The 19,563-nt window shown below is 38.8% G+C and overlaps 3 protein-coding genes across 5 annotated transcripts in view; 1 reads left to right on the forward strand and 2 right to left on the reverse strand.

Annotated features, from left to right (window-relative positions):
* The window catches only part of LOC111319115 (inactive tyrosine-protein kinase 7), a 344,836-nt gene that overhangs the window by 157,309 nt on the left and 167,964 nt on the right, over window positions 1-19,563 (reverse strand). The gene's annotated exons all lie outside the window — the stretch shown is intronic.
* Window positions 1-19,563, forward strand: part of LOC148720188 (matrilin-1-like) — a 208,818-nt gene that overhangs the window by 87,162 nt on the left and 102,093 nt on the right. The gene's annotated exons all lie outside the window — the stretch shown is intronic.
* On the reverse strand, window positions 9-16,099 carry LOC148720196 (uncharacterized). 2 transcript variants are annotated; one of them, XM_088739658.1, is made up of 15 exons: window positions 15,944-16,097; window positions 13,394-13,462; window positions 12,865-12,882; window positions 12,177-12,619; window positions 11,681-11,840; window positions 11,104-11,130; window positions 9,772-10,214; window positions 9,361-9,520; window positions 7,699-7,872; window positions 7,378-7,551; window positions 6,487-6,660; window positions 2,811-2,984; window positions 1,142-1,578; window positions 523-676; window positions 9-146 (listed from the first exon to the last, which is right to left on the reverse strand). In XM_088739658.1, exons 2-15 carry the CDS (start codon window positions 13,440-13,442, stop codon window positions 142-144), a joined length of 2,592 nt encoding a protein of 863 aa, XP_088595784.1. In that variant the 5' UTR covers window positions 13,443-13,462; window positions 15,944-16,097; the 3' UTR covers window positions 9-141. The 2 variants fall into 2 exon arrangements, 1 of the variants encoding a protein (XP_088595784.1); XR_015993506.1 differs by lacking the exons at window positions 9-146; window positions 523-676 and adding an exon at window positions 1,668-1,897 and having other exon boundaries at window positions 1,465-1,578; window positions 15,944-16,099.

Here is a 19,563-nt window from a genome sequence, read left to right on the forward strand (position 1 = left end):
AACCAGTGCACTCAGAGACATTCCTTTTTATTCATATTTATTGTCACTAACTACAGTTTGCAAATACAATCAGTCCCGGTACTCCACTGGTTGTAAAAAGGAAAAAAATGACTCCGACATGGTAAATGCTAGGTGGCATTTTCATTCTGGAAATTGAAAAAAAATTTCATCAATTCATATATTTTCTCAATATCATTCACTAAACGTTCCCTTTTCGTTTTGCACCAACTCTGCCATAATGTTAGAACAATGCTAAAACTCTCACGAGAGATTCCCATGTTACTTCCTATGGTAAATTATACAGCAAGCATTTGATGAAAGAAGGCGATTTTATCATCCAGCTGAAGTAATCTAAAATAATATTTAGGAAAACGTAAAGTAGAGTTTTAATGTAATATTGGTGAATGAAGTATTTTAAATCGAGTGTTAAAAAAGCTTTTTCATTTTCTGGAAAATTAACTTACTCGAAACCATTAATGTCTATAACGGAGTTATATTTTTGTGTTTTACATGTCACCTTACCAGAACAAGCTTTTGCTTTGATTTCTTCAATCTTCTCTTTAAGTTTGTCGAAGTCCTCCACCTGTACCACGTTACCTCCACCAGCGATCTGTTTCAGGGTTTCTATTTCTACCCTCTTGCCAATTCCCACAGCCACGGTACTAACGTTCTTTTTCTGTTGTTGGCAGAAATAGAGGTAATATAAGGAGACATTTGATATAGGAGAATTGAAGTATCTACGCTCTGACTTGAATGGGGGGCAAGGAATATTAAGAAAGAAATAAACGAACCAAACTTACCAAACTTACCAAATTTAAAAAATTTAATTTAAAAATCTAACTTGCCAAATTAGGATCATTGGGGCGAATATACTATTAGCTGAAAAACTGATTTAAATTAATTCTAAACGGATACCATAACACTTTTTCAAATACAGTGACAATGTCTACATATGCGAGTTGCATAGTGACACAAGTCGGTACCACCATTGTAAATTGGCAGTACGCTAATTGGTGTTACAAAAAAGAAAATTAAAATGTAGAAAAGAAAAATGAAAGTAGCCTGTCAACGGAACTTGCATGGGAACAATAGAGAACTGTAATTCATTATGACTGACAGTTACCAGTAAATAGTGACTCACTTTAAATTCGTTTTCTATTCTCGCAGCAAATGCCTCGAAATTGAAGCTTTTGCCGGGATGTGTTGGCTTTCCATCTGTAAACACAATCATGACATTCGGTTTGTCTGGTCTGTCTCCCCCTCCCTCGGAAAACAGCTCGTCTAATGCCATTTTTAAAGCCAGATCGGTGCGAGTTTGCAAATGAAGTTTTACAGGCTCATCGGCTATTCTCTCTAAGAGAGCTTCCTTGTCATGGTATTTTGAATTCGCGAAGGAAAACGCCAGGTCCGCATTCTTGTTAAAAGTGATGAGACCGAAGTGATCTTCTTCGGTTGCCGGGTTAGATTTCTCCACGAGGTCACACAAGAAGACGATAACTTTTTCCAGATAAGATTTTCCGACACTCTTGGATTTGTCGAGTACAATGCCAATGTCAAGTCCAGCTGTACATGGAGGACCTGTGAAAAAGTAACTTATTGGTGATGATTAAGTTGCAATGATTCATTCAACTCTCTATCTATTGTTGAACTATGCTCCATTCACGCACCTTGTCCGAGAAGCTTGGCAAGAGTTATGTTTTTATTTCTAACCGTACTTCGTCTTTCGATCTACCATTACCAAATTATCGGTCCAAGGAAACTGATTGCATCGATGTATGTATTATTTCTTGTGGTGTTTTGCAAATCAAACCAGAAGGTGGTAAGTTCGAAGCGCGGTAATGAAATAGAGAGAGATGTAAAAGAGATCGAGCAGAGTTTGGTATCTCCCTGATAAACCCTGAAAATAAATTTAAAGTATCTTAAAGAAATAGTAGTTGCCGAAGCTAGGTATGCGTTTGAATAACTTGAACTACTTGCAGAATAAGGCATCACGTCTCGCGTATCTCATTCGACGCACGTATGGAAACTGTAAAAATAAAATAACAATGCTCTAAAGTGCCCATAATGTCAAAAATCGTTTTTCGCTCATCTAATTCTACATTTCGCCAACTGAACGCGATTTTTTTACGAATTTTTACAAAGTTCAAAATTCTATTTTCTTGCAGTCGACCCTGGCCGCTGATCACAAGAATAACTTGCTCAAAATGACCACGTGACTGATGTCTGTGACGTAGGTTCAGGAACCTCACTTGACCTTAAAGTGCATATAAATACACTGGTCGAGTGAGGGTCGTTTACGATATTGTGAGCTTACGATATTGTGACCACTCTGAAGCCAATTCCCACTTTTTTTCAAGTCAGAGAAGTAACAAACCAAAATCACGTGTTCCTGAACCTACATCACGACTCACTTTAAACCGAGGAAGACTAATGCGAATGGTGGGCCAAAATGGCGGCAAATTTGAATGTCTAATAAATTAGAAAAACTGCGTTTTATCCAAATCGAAAATTTTTTTCGCAGAAGTTCATTTGGTGAAATGTAGATTTAGATGAGTGAAAAACATTTTTTGACATTGTGGGCACTTTAAGAGTCTTGAAATACATTTCGCTCTTCGAGCCTTCAAGCCTCTTCAAGATTCTTAAAGCATTGTTCTTTTATTTTTACAGTTTCTATACGTGCGTTGAATGTGATACTCGAGACCTGATGTCCTATTCTGCAAGTAGTTCGAGTTAATTTTAAATTAGAAAAATAATAACTTTGTCTTCACCGAAACAGCGTCAACGAGTCTTACGATGATTTAAATACTCACGACATATTCCTTCATTGCAAAGAACTGTTTTTTGAGCTGGTCCCAACTCACTGCAGTCGTTTCCACCGTGAGATGGCGGAGGATTGGTGCAGGTTCTTGTCAGTATTTTTGTCCCTTCTCCACATGTCACACTGCATTCAGACTCGGACCACTCAGTGTAACCACCATTAGTTGCTACATAAAAAAAAGGTCATTCGAATCGAAAGCTGTTAGTTAAGAGCGTGTCCATGAAAAAACCGGGCAGGGGGCGATAAACCTCAAATCGCCGATTTGACTCAAACTTGGCACAAATGCTAAGTATCATGAGTTAACAACTGCGTGAAATTAATAGTCAACATATTCAATTCCCTGGGAGAAATTGGGTCCCCCTGGGAAAACCCCTATTTCCTGCAGTTTGTGCATAATTAATTAGTTAACTTTGCATCGCTGCTACGACAAACTGAAAATCCGTCAGCCAATCCAAACAACTGGGTTGTATTTTATATCTATCAGATGTCTAAAAAATTAAATTTTTTTAACTTTTTCATTTCATTTCTTCTCTTACCTCTCGCTTAAGTAAAGACGACTTTTTCTGGTTTTGACAAAGTCCGAAAATAAGGGTATTTTAAGGCCCAATATCTCCGATGAGCAACCACTTCTGATCATTATTCCCATATGGGCAGTGAAAGCCATCACTGGACTTCCAAAGTTAATAATAAAATTTTTGGGCAATTTATTTCGTAGCTCGTGGTGACGTGAAATTTACATTTATTTCCCGCTTTTTAGTCTTTATCGTCAAAATTCCGTACACCACATCTTTGTTTTATTAACTTGAAATAACTTGAAATTTATAAGAAATTTCCCAGAGAGTATCATTTAAACATGAACGAGGAGAGAATGTTTGAATAGCGCAAGTTGAGCCATTTTGGAGAACTTTTTTCGCAGCCATATTTTGATTATTCTCGAGGAAACGCAGCAGTTGATGATGAACATCAAGGGCGCATATAGTCGACATTTCTGACAAGAAATCTAGCAAGAAACTTAATAGTACATACATGTCTCTGTGGGGCCTCAGTTGCAACTTTTGACTTGATATCATTTGTTAACAATGTACCAGATTCGACTTGCTTCGTTGCCTTGTTGAAATATTAAACGCAGACAGAGCTCTCGGAAAGATCCACCAAAATGATTGGTCTTTTACGGCGTGATACTTATCGTATTACGTGACAGGTGTTGGTGGCAAAAAGATAATTTGATGCCCTAAAAGCTGAAGTTACTCAAAAGGACAATCCGCCATCTTCGATCAGATCGCGCCTGCAGTTTTGTCCAGCGGTCAGCTCACATTCATTTGGCATGTTGTGTTTCTAGTCTACAGAGTTTAAAATGTAACAAAGATTAACGGCTAACAAAATATTTGACTCGTTATTTTTTAAGCCTGAGATAGTTGCTGGTTCACCAAAAAGCAAATAAGCCGGTCATATATTGGTCTCCTATCAGCACAGGGAAAGAAAAGAAAATGGTCAAAAAACTGACATGGGGTTAACTACGGGCTCATGCAATTTTGTTGGTCTTTGAAAAAATCTACTTGCGCTTATTTATTCCAAATTGCACTCGAAATCATGTGATTATGTATTAATAATATACATGAAAAAATACGAGTTAGCTTCTCATAACTATACAGAAATTATTTTTGCGCGCCTCGCGCGCAAAAATAATTCATTGAAACCGTGCAAGTGACATTGACCTTGACATTGACCAATCATCCTGACCAATCAGAATGTCTGGTTTGTTACCTTCGTTGCACTGAATTAACCCTTTCTGCTCTGAATTAACTTTCTTCTGCACTGAATTACCTGAAAACTGCATTCATCTTAACTAACTGAGTAACTTTTTCGTGTATATTATTAAAAATGTAACAAAGATTAACGGCTGACAAAATATTTGACTTTTTTATTTTTTAGGCTTGAGATAGTTGCTGGTTCACCGAAAAACAAATAAGCCCGTGATATACTGGTCTCCTCTCAGCACAAGGAAAAAGAAAATGGTTAAAAACCTGAAATGCATATAGAAATCACTTACATATAATTTATCTAAGGTTTACTGCATACATTTGATATGTAATCTCTTGTAGCCGTCTATTGTAATATCTGGCTCTTCGTCGAGATGTACCTTAGAAACTGGTCAATTGTAAAAGTGCAGATTATTACTCAAAGGTGGGGCGAGGAAAGGGGGGGGGTTAACAATCGATTTCGTAGTAAGTATCAGACAGAAGTGTAATAGCCGCTCTTAAAGGTTACAAATAATAACCGACAATCCACTAATATTATCATCAAAATCCGGAAGAAAACCTCCTTCGTGTGCAGACGCTTCTACTTTTCTTAGTGACTCAAGTAGGCCGGACGCTATGTTTCCCTGAACTCCTTTTAAATCCGAACATATTAAAATGCACAGTTGGAAAAGCAATTGATAAGAGAAACTGTGTACCATGAACGTCAGCATGCATTTCAAGATTGTCGGAGTGTCAGACTCAGCTACATTGTCAGGTTAAAGTGAATACAGGAGAGCAGGAGCTTGCCACACCAACTCTCGTGCTTTTGCAAACATCCCAGGAATAAAGTGATGGGAAAGGCAACTAGAATCTTCTCTTTCACATTTCGTGGATCCTCGTGTTTTCGCAAACGTCTCTGAGGTTGCCAGGGGGCAAACATAGCAAGTTACTACAAGAAAGATTACAGTAAGCAAAAATTTGCAACCGAAGCACCACAGAGACATGTATGTACTATCAAGTTTCTTCTTAGCTTTCTTTTGTCAGAAATTCCGACTATATGCGCCCTTGATGTTCATCATCAACCGCTGCGTTTCCTCGAGAATAATCCAAATATGGCTGCAAAAAAAGTTCTCAAAAATGGCTCAACTTGCGTTATTCAAACATTCTCTCCTCGTTCATGTTTAAACGATACTCTCTGGGAAGTTTCTGGTAAATTTCAAGTTATTTAAGTGAATAAAACAAAGATGTGGTGTACGGAATTTTGACGATAAAGACTAAAAAGCGGGAAATAAATGTAGATTTCACGTCAGCACGGGTTATGAATTATATTGCCCAAAATTTTTTAAATTGATTTTGGAAGTCCAGCGATGGCTTTCACTGCCCATATAGGAATAGTGATCAGAAGTGGTTGCTCATCGGAGATATTGGGCCTTAAAATACCCTTATTTTTGGACTTTGTCAAAACCAGAAAAAGTCGTCTTTACTTAAGCGAGAGGTAAGAGAAGAAATGAAATGAAAAAGTTAAAACAATTCAATTTTCTAGAAGTCTGATAGATATAAAATACAACCCAGTTGTTTGGATTTGTAGACGGATTTTCAGTTTGCCGTAGCAGCCGGGAAATGGGGGTTTTCCCAGGGGGACCATATATCTCCCGGGGAATTAAATATGTTGACCTGTTATTTTCACACAGTTATTAACTCATGATACTTAGCATTTGTGCCAATTTGAGCCAAATCGGTGATTTGAGGTTTATCGCGCCTGCCCGGTTCTGCCCGGTTTTCTCGTGGACACGCTCTTAAGTTGTGATCTTTTGCTAAAGTTATAACATATTAATTGGTTCGCCCTGAAAATAATTAATTAAAAGAAAAAGTAATCATGTCTTCACTGCGTCAGCGAGTCTTGCGATAATTTAAATACTAAATACTCACGACATATTCCTTCATTGCATGCAACTGGTTTTACAACTGGTCCCAGCTCACTGCAGTCCTTTCCACCATAGGATGGCGGAGGATTGGTGCAGGTTCTTGTCAGTATTTTTGTCCCTTCTCCACATGTCCCACTGCACTCAGACTCAGACCACTCAGTGTATCCACCATCAATCGCTATACACACACACACAAAAAGGAACTTCTCGTATGCTTGTTTTTTCAAGTCACTGTGATAACTGGTTAAGTTCAAACTAAAAAAAATCATTTGCATTTGAACTAATTGCTATTAGCCTTAGGAAAGATTAGATTACATCTAGGCAAAAGAATTCTTGGATGGACGACTAGGCAGTCAGGTAAAAAAAGAATCGAAGGGAGATGAACGTAAGGTTTCTCACTGAAATTTATCTTTTTCTTTACCTTATTATCTGGCTATAATTTGCCACTCTTTTGTATTAAATTTCATAATGCTTTTTTATTATACATCTTTCACGGTGTCGTTTTCATACTTTCCTTCAATTTAATTTGTACTGTTCATCACAAAGTCCTCTCTGTTACCAGCAAATTGGCAGACCAATCTCGGGTACTATACAACTTATCAATTGCAAACTCCCGATGGCTTGTTAGCTCAGTTGGCAGAGTACTGCGCCGGTATCGCAAAGGTCATGGCTTCAAATCCCGTACGGGCCTAAATCTTTTTCAGGCCTTATTTCTACTACTTCATAAGTAGGGTTTATCATTATGGGGATCGCTTTCGTACATCCCGGCGGTAACTTGTTAAACTCAGGCAGTTTCCTGGAAAATATATATATAATCACAGAATTGTGATTATATATATGAGGAATTTTTGTGCTCGTTATTCAGGAAAAAGAGAGCAGCGGGAAAAATACATACGGCATTTTGCTTCGTTGCACGAAACTTTCTTTACAGCTGGTCCCAGTTCACTACAGTTCTTTCCACCGTTAGATGGCGGGGGATTGGTGCAGGTTCTTGTCAGTATTTTTGTCCCTTCTCCGCATGTCACACTGCACTCAGACTCAGACCACTCAGTGTAACCACCATCAATCGCTAAGCAAACACAAAAAGACAAAAGTTGCGAGTCCACTTGTGCTTCTTTCCATAAGTTACAGCATATGACCCGAGAACAAAAACCTCTTTACATTTAATCACACCATTTCAACCATAGGAGACGCAAAGTGACAATAAAATACTCACGGCATTCTGCTTCGTTACAAGAAACGGTCTTTTCAGCTGGTCCCAGTTCACTGCAGTCCTTTCCACCGTTAGATGGCGGCGGATTGGTGCAGGTTCTTGTCAGAGACTTTTCTCCTCCGCCGCACGACACGCTACATGTAGATTCAGACCACTCAGTGTATCCACCATCAATTGCTTTCAAGAGAGAAAAAATGAAAGCATGACTTTTACTTGATTATGCACCAGTCAATGTAAATCCCCGCACCCCCCCCCCCCCCCTCCAGCCGGGACATAGCGGGGCATTTGCGGGGAATTTTCCGTTATTTGACAAGCGAAAGGGCCGCAGGTATCAGGGACTTTGACCTCTTTTGCACGTCATCCAAGAACAGCGGGGGAGTGGACCGGGGTATTTTCCACCGAAGTAGACTGGGTCAAGATCGCTTGTGCGGCAAGATGGCATTTTTTTGGCTATGAAAAGAAGGTAATAGTCGTTTTATCTTAATCACCTTATATCTTTGGCTGAGTATGCCATCCGTCCTTAAGTTCTTTGTATAAGTCTAAGAACACATAAATGTTTTGTGAACAAAAGGTTTTTCTTCAAAAGGTATTTTTTGTTTTGTGAACAAAAATCTTTTGTCACAGTTTTTACTCGTAACCCCCTAACCCTAACCCTAACCTACAGGACACTGGTATTGCGATGAGTGCCAACTGAGGGTTGACCAGGAGTAGGTCTTCATTGGAAACAAGAAGGTGGAACAGGAAAGTTATATGCGTTCTTTAAACCCATTCTATGAAACTGTGTCTGTTCAAATTGTGAAATACATTTTTGAACTGCTTTTACTAACACTTAACCCTCTTCTACTAGCATGTAGAATTTAACATTTCTCTTAAATGTTAACAGTAGACTATAAATACACCACAAACATTTTTTACTATTTTGAAAAGCATTGTATGCGGTGACGTGTGTTACTTGACAAATAAAGTTTAAACCCTTTACATTAGCCTGTGTCTTCCACTCAACAAGAGCGGGGGATGTGAGCGGGGTCGTTAGCTTCAATTAGAGGAAAAACCTGACCTTGGGGTGCTTGGCATTTTGCAACTTTAGAAGTGAGCGCTTGTCAAATTCCCCGCTATTTCCCGGCCGGGGGGGTGCGGGGGTTTACATTGACTGGTGCATTAGGAAGCTGTAAGGGCATATTAAATGTTTTGACTAAACACTGTTGTAAACACCAATGTACTTTCACTGACTCATCGTTACTCATAACATCTCAAAACCACCCCTTCATTCACTTGCCTGGCTGGTCCGTTTCAATCATTTATACTTGAGACATACACAGAGGATGCACTCAGAAATAAGATCGACACCATTTTCTTTGCACGTCACCACCAATTCTATTTGTTACTCCCCTTACCTAGCAGTTTTCTGTTTTTAATGAGCTAATGAACGTCTTCAGCTTGTAGGCAACAACGTAATAATTCCCTCTGTGGTGTAATGGTACTTACCAGATTACTTACGTATGTATTTTCAGTGAACGAATAAGCTTTCTCAAATTCAATTATTTCCTTTTGTAAATCATCATCTTCCTCTTAAATGCAGAGGCGCCAGTTTATGTTTTAAAACCCAATGATGTTTCAAGTAACTGTTATTTCCAACATAAATTGAGAAGATCTTTCTGAGCTCACCACAGGTAGCTTCTAGAATATCGTCCAAATGTCCAGAGAGGTCGTCAAAATCAGGATACAGAAGCACTTTTCCATTCTTTCCTGCAATCTCTGACATTGTCTTCTTTTCTTTGAAAACCTTTTTCCCTACTCCAACGACAATTATGCTCACACCTTTCCTCTGTTTAAAAACAAGAGAATGAAACTGTATCCAAGTCACAAAATGCAAGGCTCTTATATGAGGTTCGTGTGCAAGTTGAAATCTTCGGGATGGTTCTTCACAAATTCTGAAGAAAGTTTACTAAGATCCAAAACTAATTTTTTTTTGGCGGCTTTCTTATTTCACGTCTACCTCTGAATATATAAATATTTCATTACTGTCGGAAACCTCTCAGTTAAACTGGTCTATTTGTTTTTGTTTTTGTTTTTTACCTCCAACACCTCAGTGGTATTCTTAAACGGAATCCCAGGTCGTTTATCCCTCTTTGACTTATAAGGTTTACCATCTGTAAACATGATTATGAAGTTCTTCGCATATGGCCTGTCTCCTCCTTGTTCGGTAAACAACTCTTTGGAGGCAAGACCCATGGCAAGATCTGTTCGTGTTCCCCAGGCCTTAGGTATCACGCGTAATGTCTTCTGAACAAAGCGTTTTAATTTGTCTTCTTCGTGATATGGTTTATCGTGGAAACTGCTCTGAATAGCGACTTCCTTTGCAAACGTGATGATGGCAAAATGATTTCCTGAAGAGGAAACACCTTTCTTTTCCACCAGCTCATCGATCAGTTTTATCTTTTTACTTCGCTGCCGCTTGCCTATACTTCTTGAAATGTCTTCCAGTATCGCGATATCCAATTTTTGATCAGGACAGTCACCTAACGATAGATAGTATCATTTTTATCAATGATTTATCCCTTACATGGTCTAAATGCATACTTATTTCTATAGATAGATTAACTCGTTGTCCAGGATCCTGAGGGGAACATGAGTAAAGACATTTGCTGGCCTTAAGCAAAATATCTGGTATATTGGTTCTATTGGTTTCCTCTATCTATCCCTTTATGCATAGATATCGGTAATGTGCACGATATTCTCTAATGTTAAAGCTAGTTATCTTCACCGCAAGCAGTGAACCTGTTAACATTTACAGATGACAATGTGTTCAAGGAAACCGGCTTTGTCAACGATTCGGCAAAGCGAGTCTTCGACAGATGTAGCTGTACTTAAAAATAACAGCATGATGATCACTAAGGAGAAAAGTGCACGTTTCTTGCAGTCTTCTTTCAGCCACTGCATCGCGCACAGATTTCCACGATGGGTTCAATATATTGACTCTTGTCTTCATTTTCCTTACCTAATTCAAAAAATCAAATTTTCTCCAGGAATTTTAAATAAACCAGCTTTAGTGTTCTCGTTTCAAAGACACCATTATGGCGGATTGTAAACAGCTAATGAGATATTCTTATTTACTGCATGGTGCATTGAATTCGATTACCAAGGAAAGCCCCTTTTGCACAAGAATGGTGTCTGCTATTCGAGAAAACAACTGGTTCACACTTTTAGCTGTACATATATCAGGGAATGGATGCAAGAGTTGCTCTCGACTGCTCTATATCGGGCGTGCCCTCTAAACTTTCCACGTGCATCCATACATCAGAGCCAAGCATAAACTAATTGTTTCATGTTCCAGGGCTGATGACACTCGTTAGGTAGAAACTTTGTAGTCCCATATAATTACGTTAAACATTTAGGAAGATTACGAACCTTCCGGCTGAGGTGCAGGTATTTCTTCTGCAAGGAATAAACGATCGATTAATGTGGGTAATTATCACTTTACAGTACCTATTAGATTATCACAGTTGTATTAATAATAATGATAACGATAATAACGTCTTCCACGGTGACAAAGGATGCTCCTTTTATTGAAGGAGTACTCAGAAATGAAACGAAGACGGCCATGTAGCTAGAAACCTATCTACAAACCAAATCTATGAATTTATCTCCTAAAAATCCGTCAAAAAGAATTCCAACAAACGTAAAATGAATATAGCTTGGTGCAATTTTTTCCAGGTGTTCTATTGTTAGCTCTGTACGATTTTCTGATTGTTTGCAGTCGACTACTCCGCACTTAAGGTGGCCCCTGGTAATTTTATTTTATTTTAAGGCTCAGTAAGCCCCTTTAATGTTTACTTACCAATCGCTAACAGCTACGCCGAACGGTTCTAGTTAACAGACTCTTAACACTACCGGCCGATTTAAAGAAAATGTGTTTACCATACAAGGTCAAAATAACTATTCTAAACACACTGAAAGATAAAGCAATTTGACAAGGACAGCTTACCACATGTAGCTTTCACGATGTCGTCCAAATGTCCGGGGAGGTCATCAAAATTAGGATACAGAAGGACTTTTCCCTTCTTGCCAGCAATCTTGGACATTGTTCCTTTTTCTTTACGTACGTTTTTACCGACTCCGACAACAATTATGCTCACATTTTTTCTCTGTTGAAAGACAGTGATTCTGATTTTAACAAGATTCTGAGCTGCAACTATCACTCTAATATCAGCTTAACGCACGTGTTCAAATTTTGGAACGTTCTGAAGTTTTCGCGATACTTCTTCGAAAATCAAATTCGGAAGAGAGAATTCAAAGTTTCTCTGGTATAATTTTTGTCGTGCCAATTTCCATAAAACGATAGACGAAATATCATTCAAGTTGGTCTGTATTCATTGTTTGGTATGGTATTTTCTACAGCAAAGCGTAGAAACTTGCCCTCAAACAAAACGAAGAGCGAAAACGGAATCCTTTCAGTTAAACTGGTCTGTTTGTTTTTTTACCTCCAACACTTCAATGGAATCCTCAAACGGAATCTCAGGTCGTTTATCCCTCTTTGACTTATAAGGTTTCCCATCTGTAAACATGATTATGAAGTTCTTAGCATCTGGCCTGTCTCCTCCTTGTTTGGTAAACAACTCTCTGGCGGCAAGATCCATGGCCAGGTCTGTTCGTGTTCCCCAGGCCTTAGGTCTCACGCTGACTTTCTTTTGAACAAAGTGCTTTAATTTGTCTTCTTCGTGGTATGACTCGTCGTTGAAATTGCTTTCAATAATGTCTTCCTTTGCAAAGGTTATTAGAGCAAAATGATTTCCTGAGGGGGAAACACCTTTCTTTTCCACCAGCTCATCGATGAGTTTTATCTTATCACTGCGTTGCCTCGAGTTCATACTTAGTGATACGTCAGCCAGAATTGCGATATCCATTATTTGATCTTGACAGCCACCTACCGGTAGTAACATGATTAATTATTAATTATTAATTATTATCCTTTTGTGAGTCGAAGTGCAAACAAAGTTACGCAGCCTGAGGAAAAACTTCGTGTCTCGTATGTTGCGCATGGTTACAGCACAGATTAAAGTTGGCCTTTAAGATAGCGCACGACATAATTGTACTGAGCCGATACACTCTTAGATATCTGTTGCGTATAATTGGGTCTGATATTCATGAGAAAAATGCAAAATAACAAACCTTCTGCCTGAGATAAATCTGGGAATAAAAAAAGAAATGAAATACTTTTCATTATAATACCCAAAAACAATATAAAATAAAATTTTGATGCTGGTAGCGTCCTAAATGATGTGGTCCTAAAGATCTCGAGGGCAACTAAAAAAGAAATATTTTTTAGAACAACTAGAATTATAACATAGATGTTAGAGCGCAGACAAAGCGTTAAAGGATAGTTTGACTGGTGACCAACCCAAGGCAAAGTGACATTGTGGAAACAACCCTACAGGTCTTTTAAAAACCCGTATAGTTATGAATAGTGATGGTGATGATTATAATATAGATAATGACCATGTATCAGTGACTGAAAAGAACGTTTGATCGGGTTGTTTGATCTCCCTAATAAGATGCCGGTTAAAACAATTATAATCTCTTATGATAACTCGAACCCTGCTAGCTCGAATCATATTCCTTTCCATTGGGAGTTTGAGTTAGCGGAGTTCCTTTGTAGATGATTCCTCTGTAAAAAATTTATGCATAAAATGCTTCCTACCTGAAGACAGGGCCAAAGTTAAGATGATACAGACCCAAAAAGTTTCCATTGTCAACAATTGCTCGAATTCTGGAAGACAATAGCAGTGAACATTAATTCAAAGTGTGGCATGTGCATGCTTTCATTTATGATTAGATTCCATGCATGATGCACAAAACTACTATTGCAAATATCACCCATATTAGGGAGCCCTCGGCCCCTTCATTAAAATTGATTCTGCTACATCAAAACGCTGGTCACTTTGTTTGTTGGCTTTTCAGACACAACTCACCAGGTGTGATGTTCGCCGGAATGAAAAGCTTTGTTGAGTGACTTAGAATATGATTATATCGGTTGGATTTTGTGATGACCTTACGTCATGCCAGTTAAACTCCAAACTACAAAACGGTCCCTTACAAAATGCTCATCTTCTCCAAGTTCTTTGCCATAATATCATCACTTGACATTAAACAACCTGGTCACCTTTTACTGACGACTACACCGAAGACGTGATGTTTTTAGCATTAAATCCTAAGCGATTAATATGAGAAAATATCGTCGAATTATCCATCACGCGATCTAACTTATTCTGTCATAAATACGATGATTTATTCTTGAACAACAGGTTTTTAATGAATACTTAAGAAGCGACTCATTTTTTGTTACTATTTTCCTCATGCAGTAAATGGTTTGAACCCGGGGGTAACATGTGAAGGTGTAGTCTGATCGTCCGGGTGAGTGTAGTCCTGAGAAGGACTGTTGTCGGTGGCAGTGACTGACGTTTCGACAACCTGTGCGGAAGTCATCATCAGAGTCAAGTGATTGATTGTTGTCAGTAGAATGACAACAATCTGACAACAATCAATCACTTGACTCTGATGATGACTTCCGCACAGGTTGTCGAAACGTCAGTCACTGCCACCGACAACAGTCCTTCTCAGGACTACACTCACCCGGACGATCAGACTACACCTTCATATTTTCCTCATAGCAACACTAATGACCAAAAGGGCATATTTCTAAATTCGAAACTGTCAATTGTTATGAAGATTGTTAAAATATAGGAAACGGGTGACTTAAAGGCCACGGATTCGAACCACTCATGTACATCCCTGAAACGTCATGCCAACCAGGTGGGCTTCTGAAGTGAAGGACTGTACTCCGATTTTTTTGCATTTTTTTTTTTACTTAATACGTATCTTTACCATCGTTTCCTATTCGCCGTGGGCTGTAACAGGTCGCGAAAATGTTGGGAACGCTTTTGAAGGTTTATTAAATGTTCTTCGCAGCTGGAGTGTGTGTATCACGGCTCGGTGATTTTCCCACAAATTGAAATCTCCTCTCGGGTCGTTGATCACAAAGAAATTAAAGAGTACGCAAGGGTGTTTTTGCATTTTTATAGGGCAGCATTTCTGGGTGGTTCTACATGGCCCCATTATCCTTTAGCTCCAATTCCTTGTTCGATCAATACTATCACACTCTTTCGTTTGCTTGCTCAAAAATACACATATTTTCAAGAAACTGGATGATCAATCGCTTCTCAGCAAATTTTGATCACGATTCGTTTTGATGCGAGGCTAACATAACAACGAGACAGCTTCTTACAAACACCCTTCTATCTAGCTTAAATGCCTTAGACCTCCTTGTAAATGAGAATGTTGACCATGTTCCTTACACGTATCATTGAATGATAATCAGTAAGAAGATTACGTTTTTTGTGCAGTTTTTAATAAGTATGACCATCCAGGTTTTTTAGATCTGAGATGAGATTACATTTACGTCTTTTTATCAACTTTAATTTACGCTGGTTAAGGACTTAGCATTAAACCAGTTATCTGAAAGCTGTTTCCATCTCATCATAGTAAAATCAAACTTTTCTAACCCTTGTTACATCGTAGAGCACACTGCACCATGGAGTGGAGTTTTTACCCTTAAATTAAAAGTCACGTAACAAGGACAATTTTCGACAGCACCCACCAATAGTTACGTCCATATGCTAATGTACTTGCAATTGTTTATTGGGCTGGAACACTATTTCTCGGATAATGGAAACTTCAAAGAGGTACTGGTACAAAAGAATGAAAGCAAACGCACTTTTGAAATCTTTTTTCGACCGACCCCAGATGTAGTTTAAAGACATATTTACTACCGATAATGTCCTCATGGCGCCATTAAAGGTGTGCTTTTGAAACGGATAATTTAGCTTAGTTTCTGGAAGTTGACGGATTTAAATTTATGCGAAATACCCGACTGAAGAAGTGAACTTCTAAAGAGCTATTTGTGTTAAGTTTCTTTTAAGAACTTCCGTCCACAGAATGGAATAGATCTCCCTTTTGGATAAAATTAGTATTCTCAGACTGAAGACAACAGAAAAGAACCCCGTAACTGGCTGGGCGTAAGCAAAACTGAAGAACCGCTTGATTGTTTCCTCAATTGAACTTCCGTTTAGCGACGGTAACGTGCGGCAAAACCTCGTTGTCGACTTCTTTATGCCGACTGAAGCGAAAAGGCAAAGTTGATATATTGGAATTAGTCCGGAGCAAACTATTAGTGAAAGAGCATGAAACTTACCTTTCAAGGTGGAATAAACTGATTTCGACTTCAAGCAAATGACGGTAAAGATGAGTTCCCACAACAATCTTTGCAGATGTGTCTCCTAGTACCTAAAATTGAATTTTTATTATCTATTCCTATTGTTCGCAAAATGATAGGTTGCGCCATGATTATGACATCCCCTCAGAACAATCTTTGCAGATGTGTCTCCTAGTATGTAAAATTGAATTTTTATTATCTATTCCTATTGTTCGGAAAATGATAGGTTGCGCCATGATCATGACATCCCCTCAGAACTCGACAAACTCGCAGTCGGGGTCGATAACGATTCGGTGATTTGCTAAGAAGTCTCCCTGCAGGTACTTGATCACCAGACTAAAAAACAGCTCAGTTAATTAACTCGGGAGACTATTAAGAGAAGTGTTTATCCCTCAAGAAATTTGAAAAATAACAAGAGAGCACTCACCTATTTGCAACATTAGGTAGGAAGGGTGGCAACGGTGATCACTGTCAAAATTAGTCATCGTATCATGCTGTTTAACTTAATGTTTCAGACCTGTAAATTGACACAATGCTCCTTGTATTCTCCATCAAACGATTCTCTCATGTGTTTTGTCAGCTATCATGCACATCAACAGTAAAGTCATCCACAATTGAGTTGCACATCTAGCTATTGTTCTTATTATATTGGGAGAATTCGTATCATGCTTGCGTCGAATCCTACATGGCACTCACTGGACAAAAATTGAACGTCTGAGCATAGTTAGTAAAGGAGATTGCTTCCTCTATTAATTATGGTCTGAGGCAGGGAAATTGTTACTAAGCGGACAACATATATGCTCGGGGGATTTAATGTAAGAATTTTTGGGTATTAGGGAGAGGAAGTCTAGTGATATTGTGGGTTTCTTGAACTCAAATTTCAGTTTAGGGGTACAAGTCATTCATTAGTCCATAGTTAATAGAGGGAGCTAACTATGATTAGTGAGTGGAAGTCGTTTGCCATTTCTTCGTTAGCTGTCTGGGGATGGCTGTGACCGACGTATCTCTTTTTCTCTTTATAGTATTGTAAAGCGCCACGAGAAGCTTTTGATATGCGCGTTATATAAATATTATTATTATTTTTCTACGGACTGACGAGGGTAGTATTTTCTATCTGTCCACGAAAAATATAGCTTGAATGCCAGAGATGATAGAACCCACCGAGTAGCCTTATGCTCAGCGAGATATTTGGTTTACAAAAGTGAGGTACGTATTGGAAATATCTTGGACATGACTGTGAAAAGGTCCATGCCATCTTGTTTGGAGAGATGAAAAATAGGGTTCTTGATTCTGTGGACAATGTTGTCGATGGCTCATTGGATGTATATCATCATCAGGATGTTACATCGAAACTGAAAGAATTCAATATTGTCTAGGGGTTTTTTATCTAGTGTCATTTAAAGTGACAACAACAGTCAGAGTTACAAAGAGAGTGACGGTGTTACTGGAGGCGAAAAAGAGGGGAAATAGACAATGGGATTGAAAGGGAGATTTACGGTGCCACTGCCAGTTAGATAAACAGAGATAGTGACAGTGACAATGAAAGAGACGGCGCCACTGACAATGGGCGAGGCAGTGTGAGTAACAGTGACCGTGGCACAGACAGTGACAGTGAAGTGTGACAGACACAATGGGAATATGAGACAGAGAGAGAGTGACAGATACAATGAAAAAGACAATGACAGAGACAGCGAGGAAGACAATGATAGAGACAGAAAAATCTAAAAGGAAAACGTTAGTCACAGTGAAGTGACAGTGACTGAGCAAAGGACAGTGAAAGTAGCAGTGAGAGAGATGTAACGGTGAAACCATCAACGACAGTGACAAAGACAACAAGGGAGTAACAGTAACAAAGACAGGCACTAAAAAAGTGACATCGACAGTGACAATGATAGTAACAGTAACAGTTCCATCGACTGTTAAGAGACAGAGACAGTCACAGCAAATTTACAGAGACAGTGAAACAGACTTGCCTAGGGACAGCAACAATGACAGCGTCAATCACAGAAACGGAGACAGGGACAGAGACCTAAAAAGAGGTGGTAACTGTGACAGTTACAAGGTAGTGAAGCAAAAGAGACAGAGACTGAGATACTGACATTCAAACTGACAGTGACTATGATGGTGACACTGATAGCGAGAGTAACACTGACAAAGAGATAACTACTGAAAGGGGGCAAAGAAAAGGACTTCAAGGCGTTTTCGGGTTAGTTCGAGGTAGTAGCGTGAGGATAAACGGCGGGAGCGAAGAAGAAAAAGTGGATCAACTTGTCTTGTGCATGAGGGATAAAGTGCGTATGGTCATGTCCCAGCTAGGTTATTAAAAGTTTATTGCAAGTTTACGAGTTGAAACACAAAACTACAGCGAGTCGAGGCGAGACGCGGTTTAACACGAAACTGATCATTTAACCTAAATCTAGCAAATAAAGTATAAGGTAAAATGTTATCGATGCAATCGTTAATATTAATGTTTAGTCATTTATCCCCATGCATTTCTAGTTAACTTTTAATTTGTCAAGAAATAAATTGAAAGTTTCTTAACACAGCCCACTCATTGGAAATATTGAGAACTGTACTGTTTGCTATTGAAAGTGACCTGCAGATCAAAATTAATCATGAGAGAAGTCCACGCATACTCACAGCTCGATTGCACATAACTAACATATGACGGGCCTTTTAAATCAATTGCCAGTGTCGGTGTTCTTGTTATTAGCTTATATTAAGAACAGAAGATTCCCAAACTATGCTAAGAATGACAGTTCCTTCAGCCATATATTCTTATTTATTAATCAAGGCCCAGACTGACTACACAATGGGTCACCCTTGGCAATATTCCATGAAGCTTGATGTTGAAATTTTCACAACGGTTTCGCCTTCCACTTTATCCCTTAACATACCGGTTCGCTGAGTTCGCGACCCTTGGACTGAAGCCTTTTCATCCGGGTTCTCATGATGTCTCAGTCTATTAGTAGTCATATAGAGCCTGAATGAATTTACATTGCAAACTAATTTTAATATCATTATAGTGAAGATGTAGAGCTGAATCGTGTAACAATCTTTTGTTTTCTATCATGAAAAACAAATGTTCTTTGAAGTTCAGGTGTCCTCTCATAAGTCTTGTCGTATTAGCGTTCATTTTAGCTGATGATCACAGGTGCGAATTGACCTGGAGTTCGGGTAAGAACGACACAAACTGAGTACGAATCGTCTGAGTACAAAGCGTCCGTGGGCATGAAACGACTGAATACCACATTAGTCTTACCATCTTGTTGTAAAATTTAGCCCCAGGACTAATATTAACAAAACTCCAGTGGTTAAGGTTTGTTGTCGAAGTTTTATCGCCGCAGGATTTTAAAGTCTTTTCCAGCAAGATAGAATCGCAGACGTTGACTAAAAATAAGTTCAGTTATTGTTTGTTCCATCAGATATATAAATGTGAGAATAGAAAGAAATTATCGGCCAGGGAGTTCCCTTTTGCACGTAACACTCTCTCCAGGTTTCGCTCAGTACATTTGAACAAGAAAGTGTAGAGCTTGCCAGTCACAAAAAACTATAAAGAACTGCAAAAGGAAAATCGGTCTTGACTTTTCTTTCCTGAA

This window comes from Stylophora pistillata, chromosome 11 (assembly GCF_964205215.1).
Source record: "Stylophora pistillata chromosome 11, jaStyPist1.2, whole genome shotgun sequence".
NCBI lineage: Eukaryota > Metazoa > Cnidaria > Anthozoa > Scleractinia > Pocilloporidae > Stylophora > Stylophora pistillata.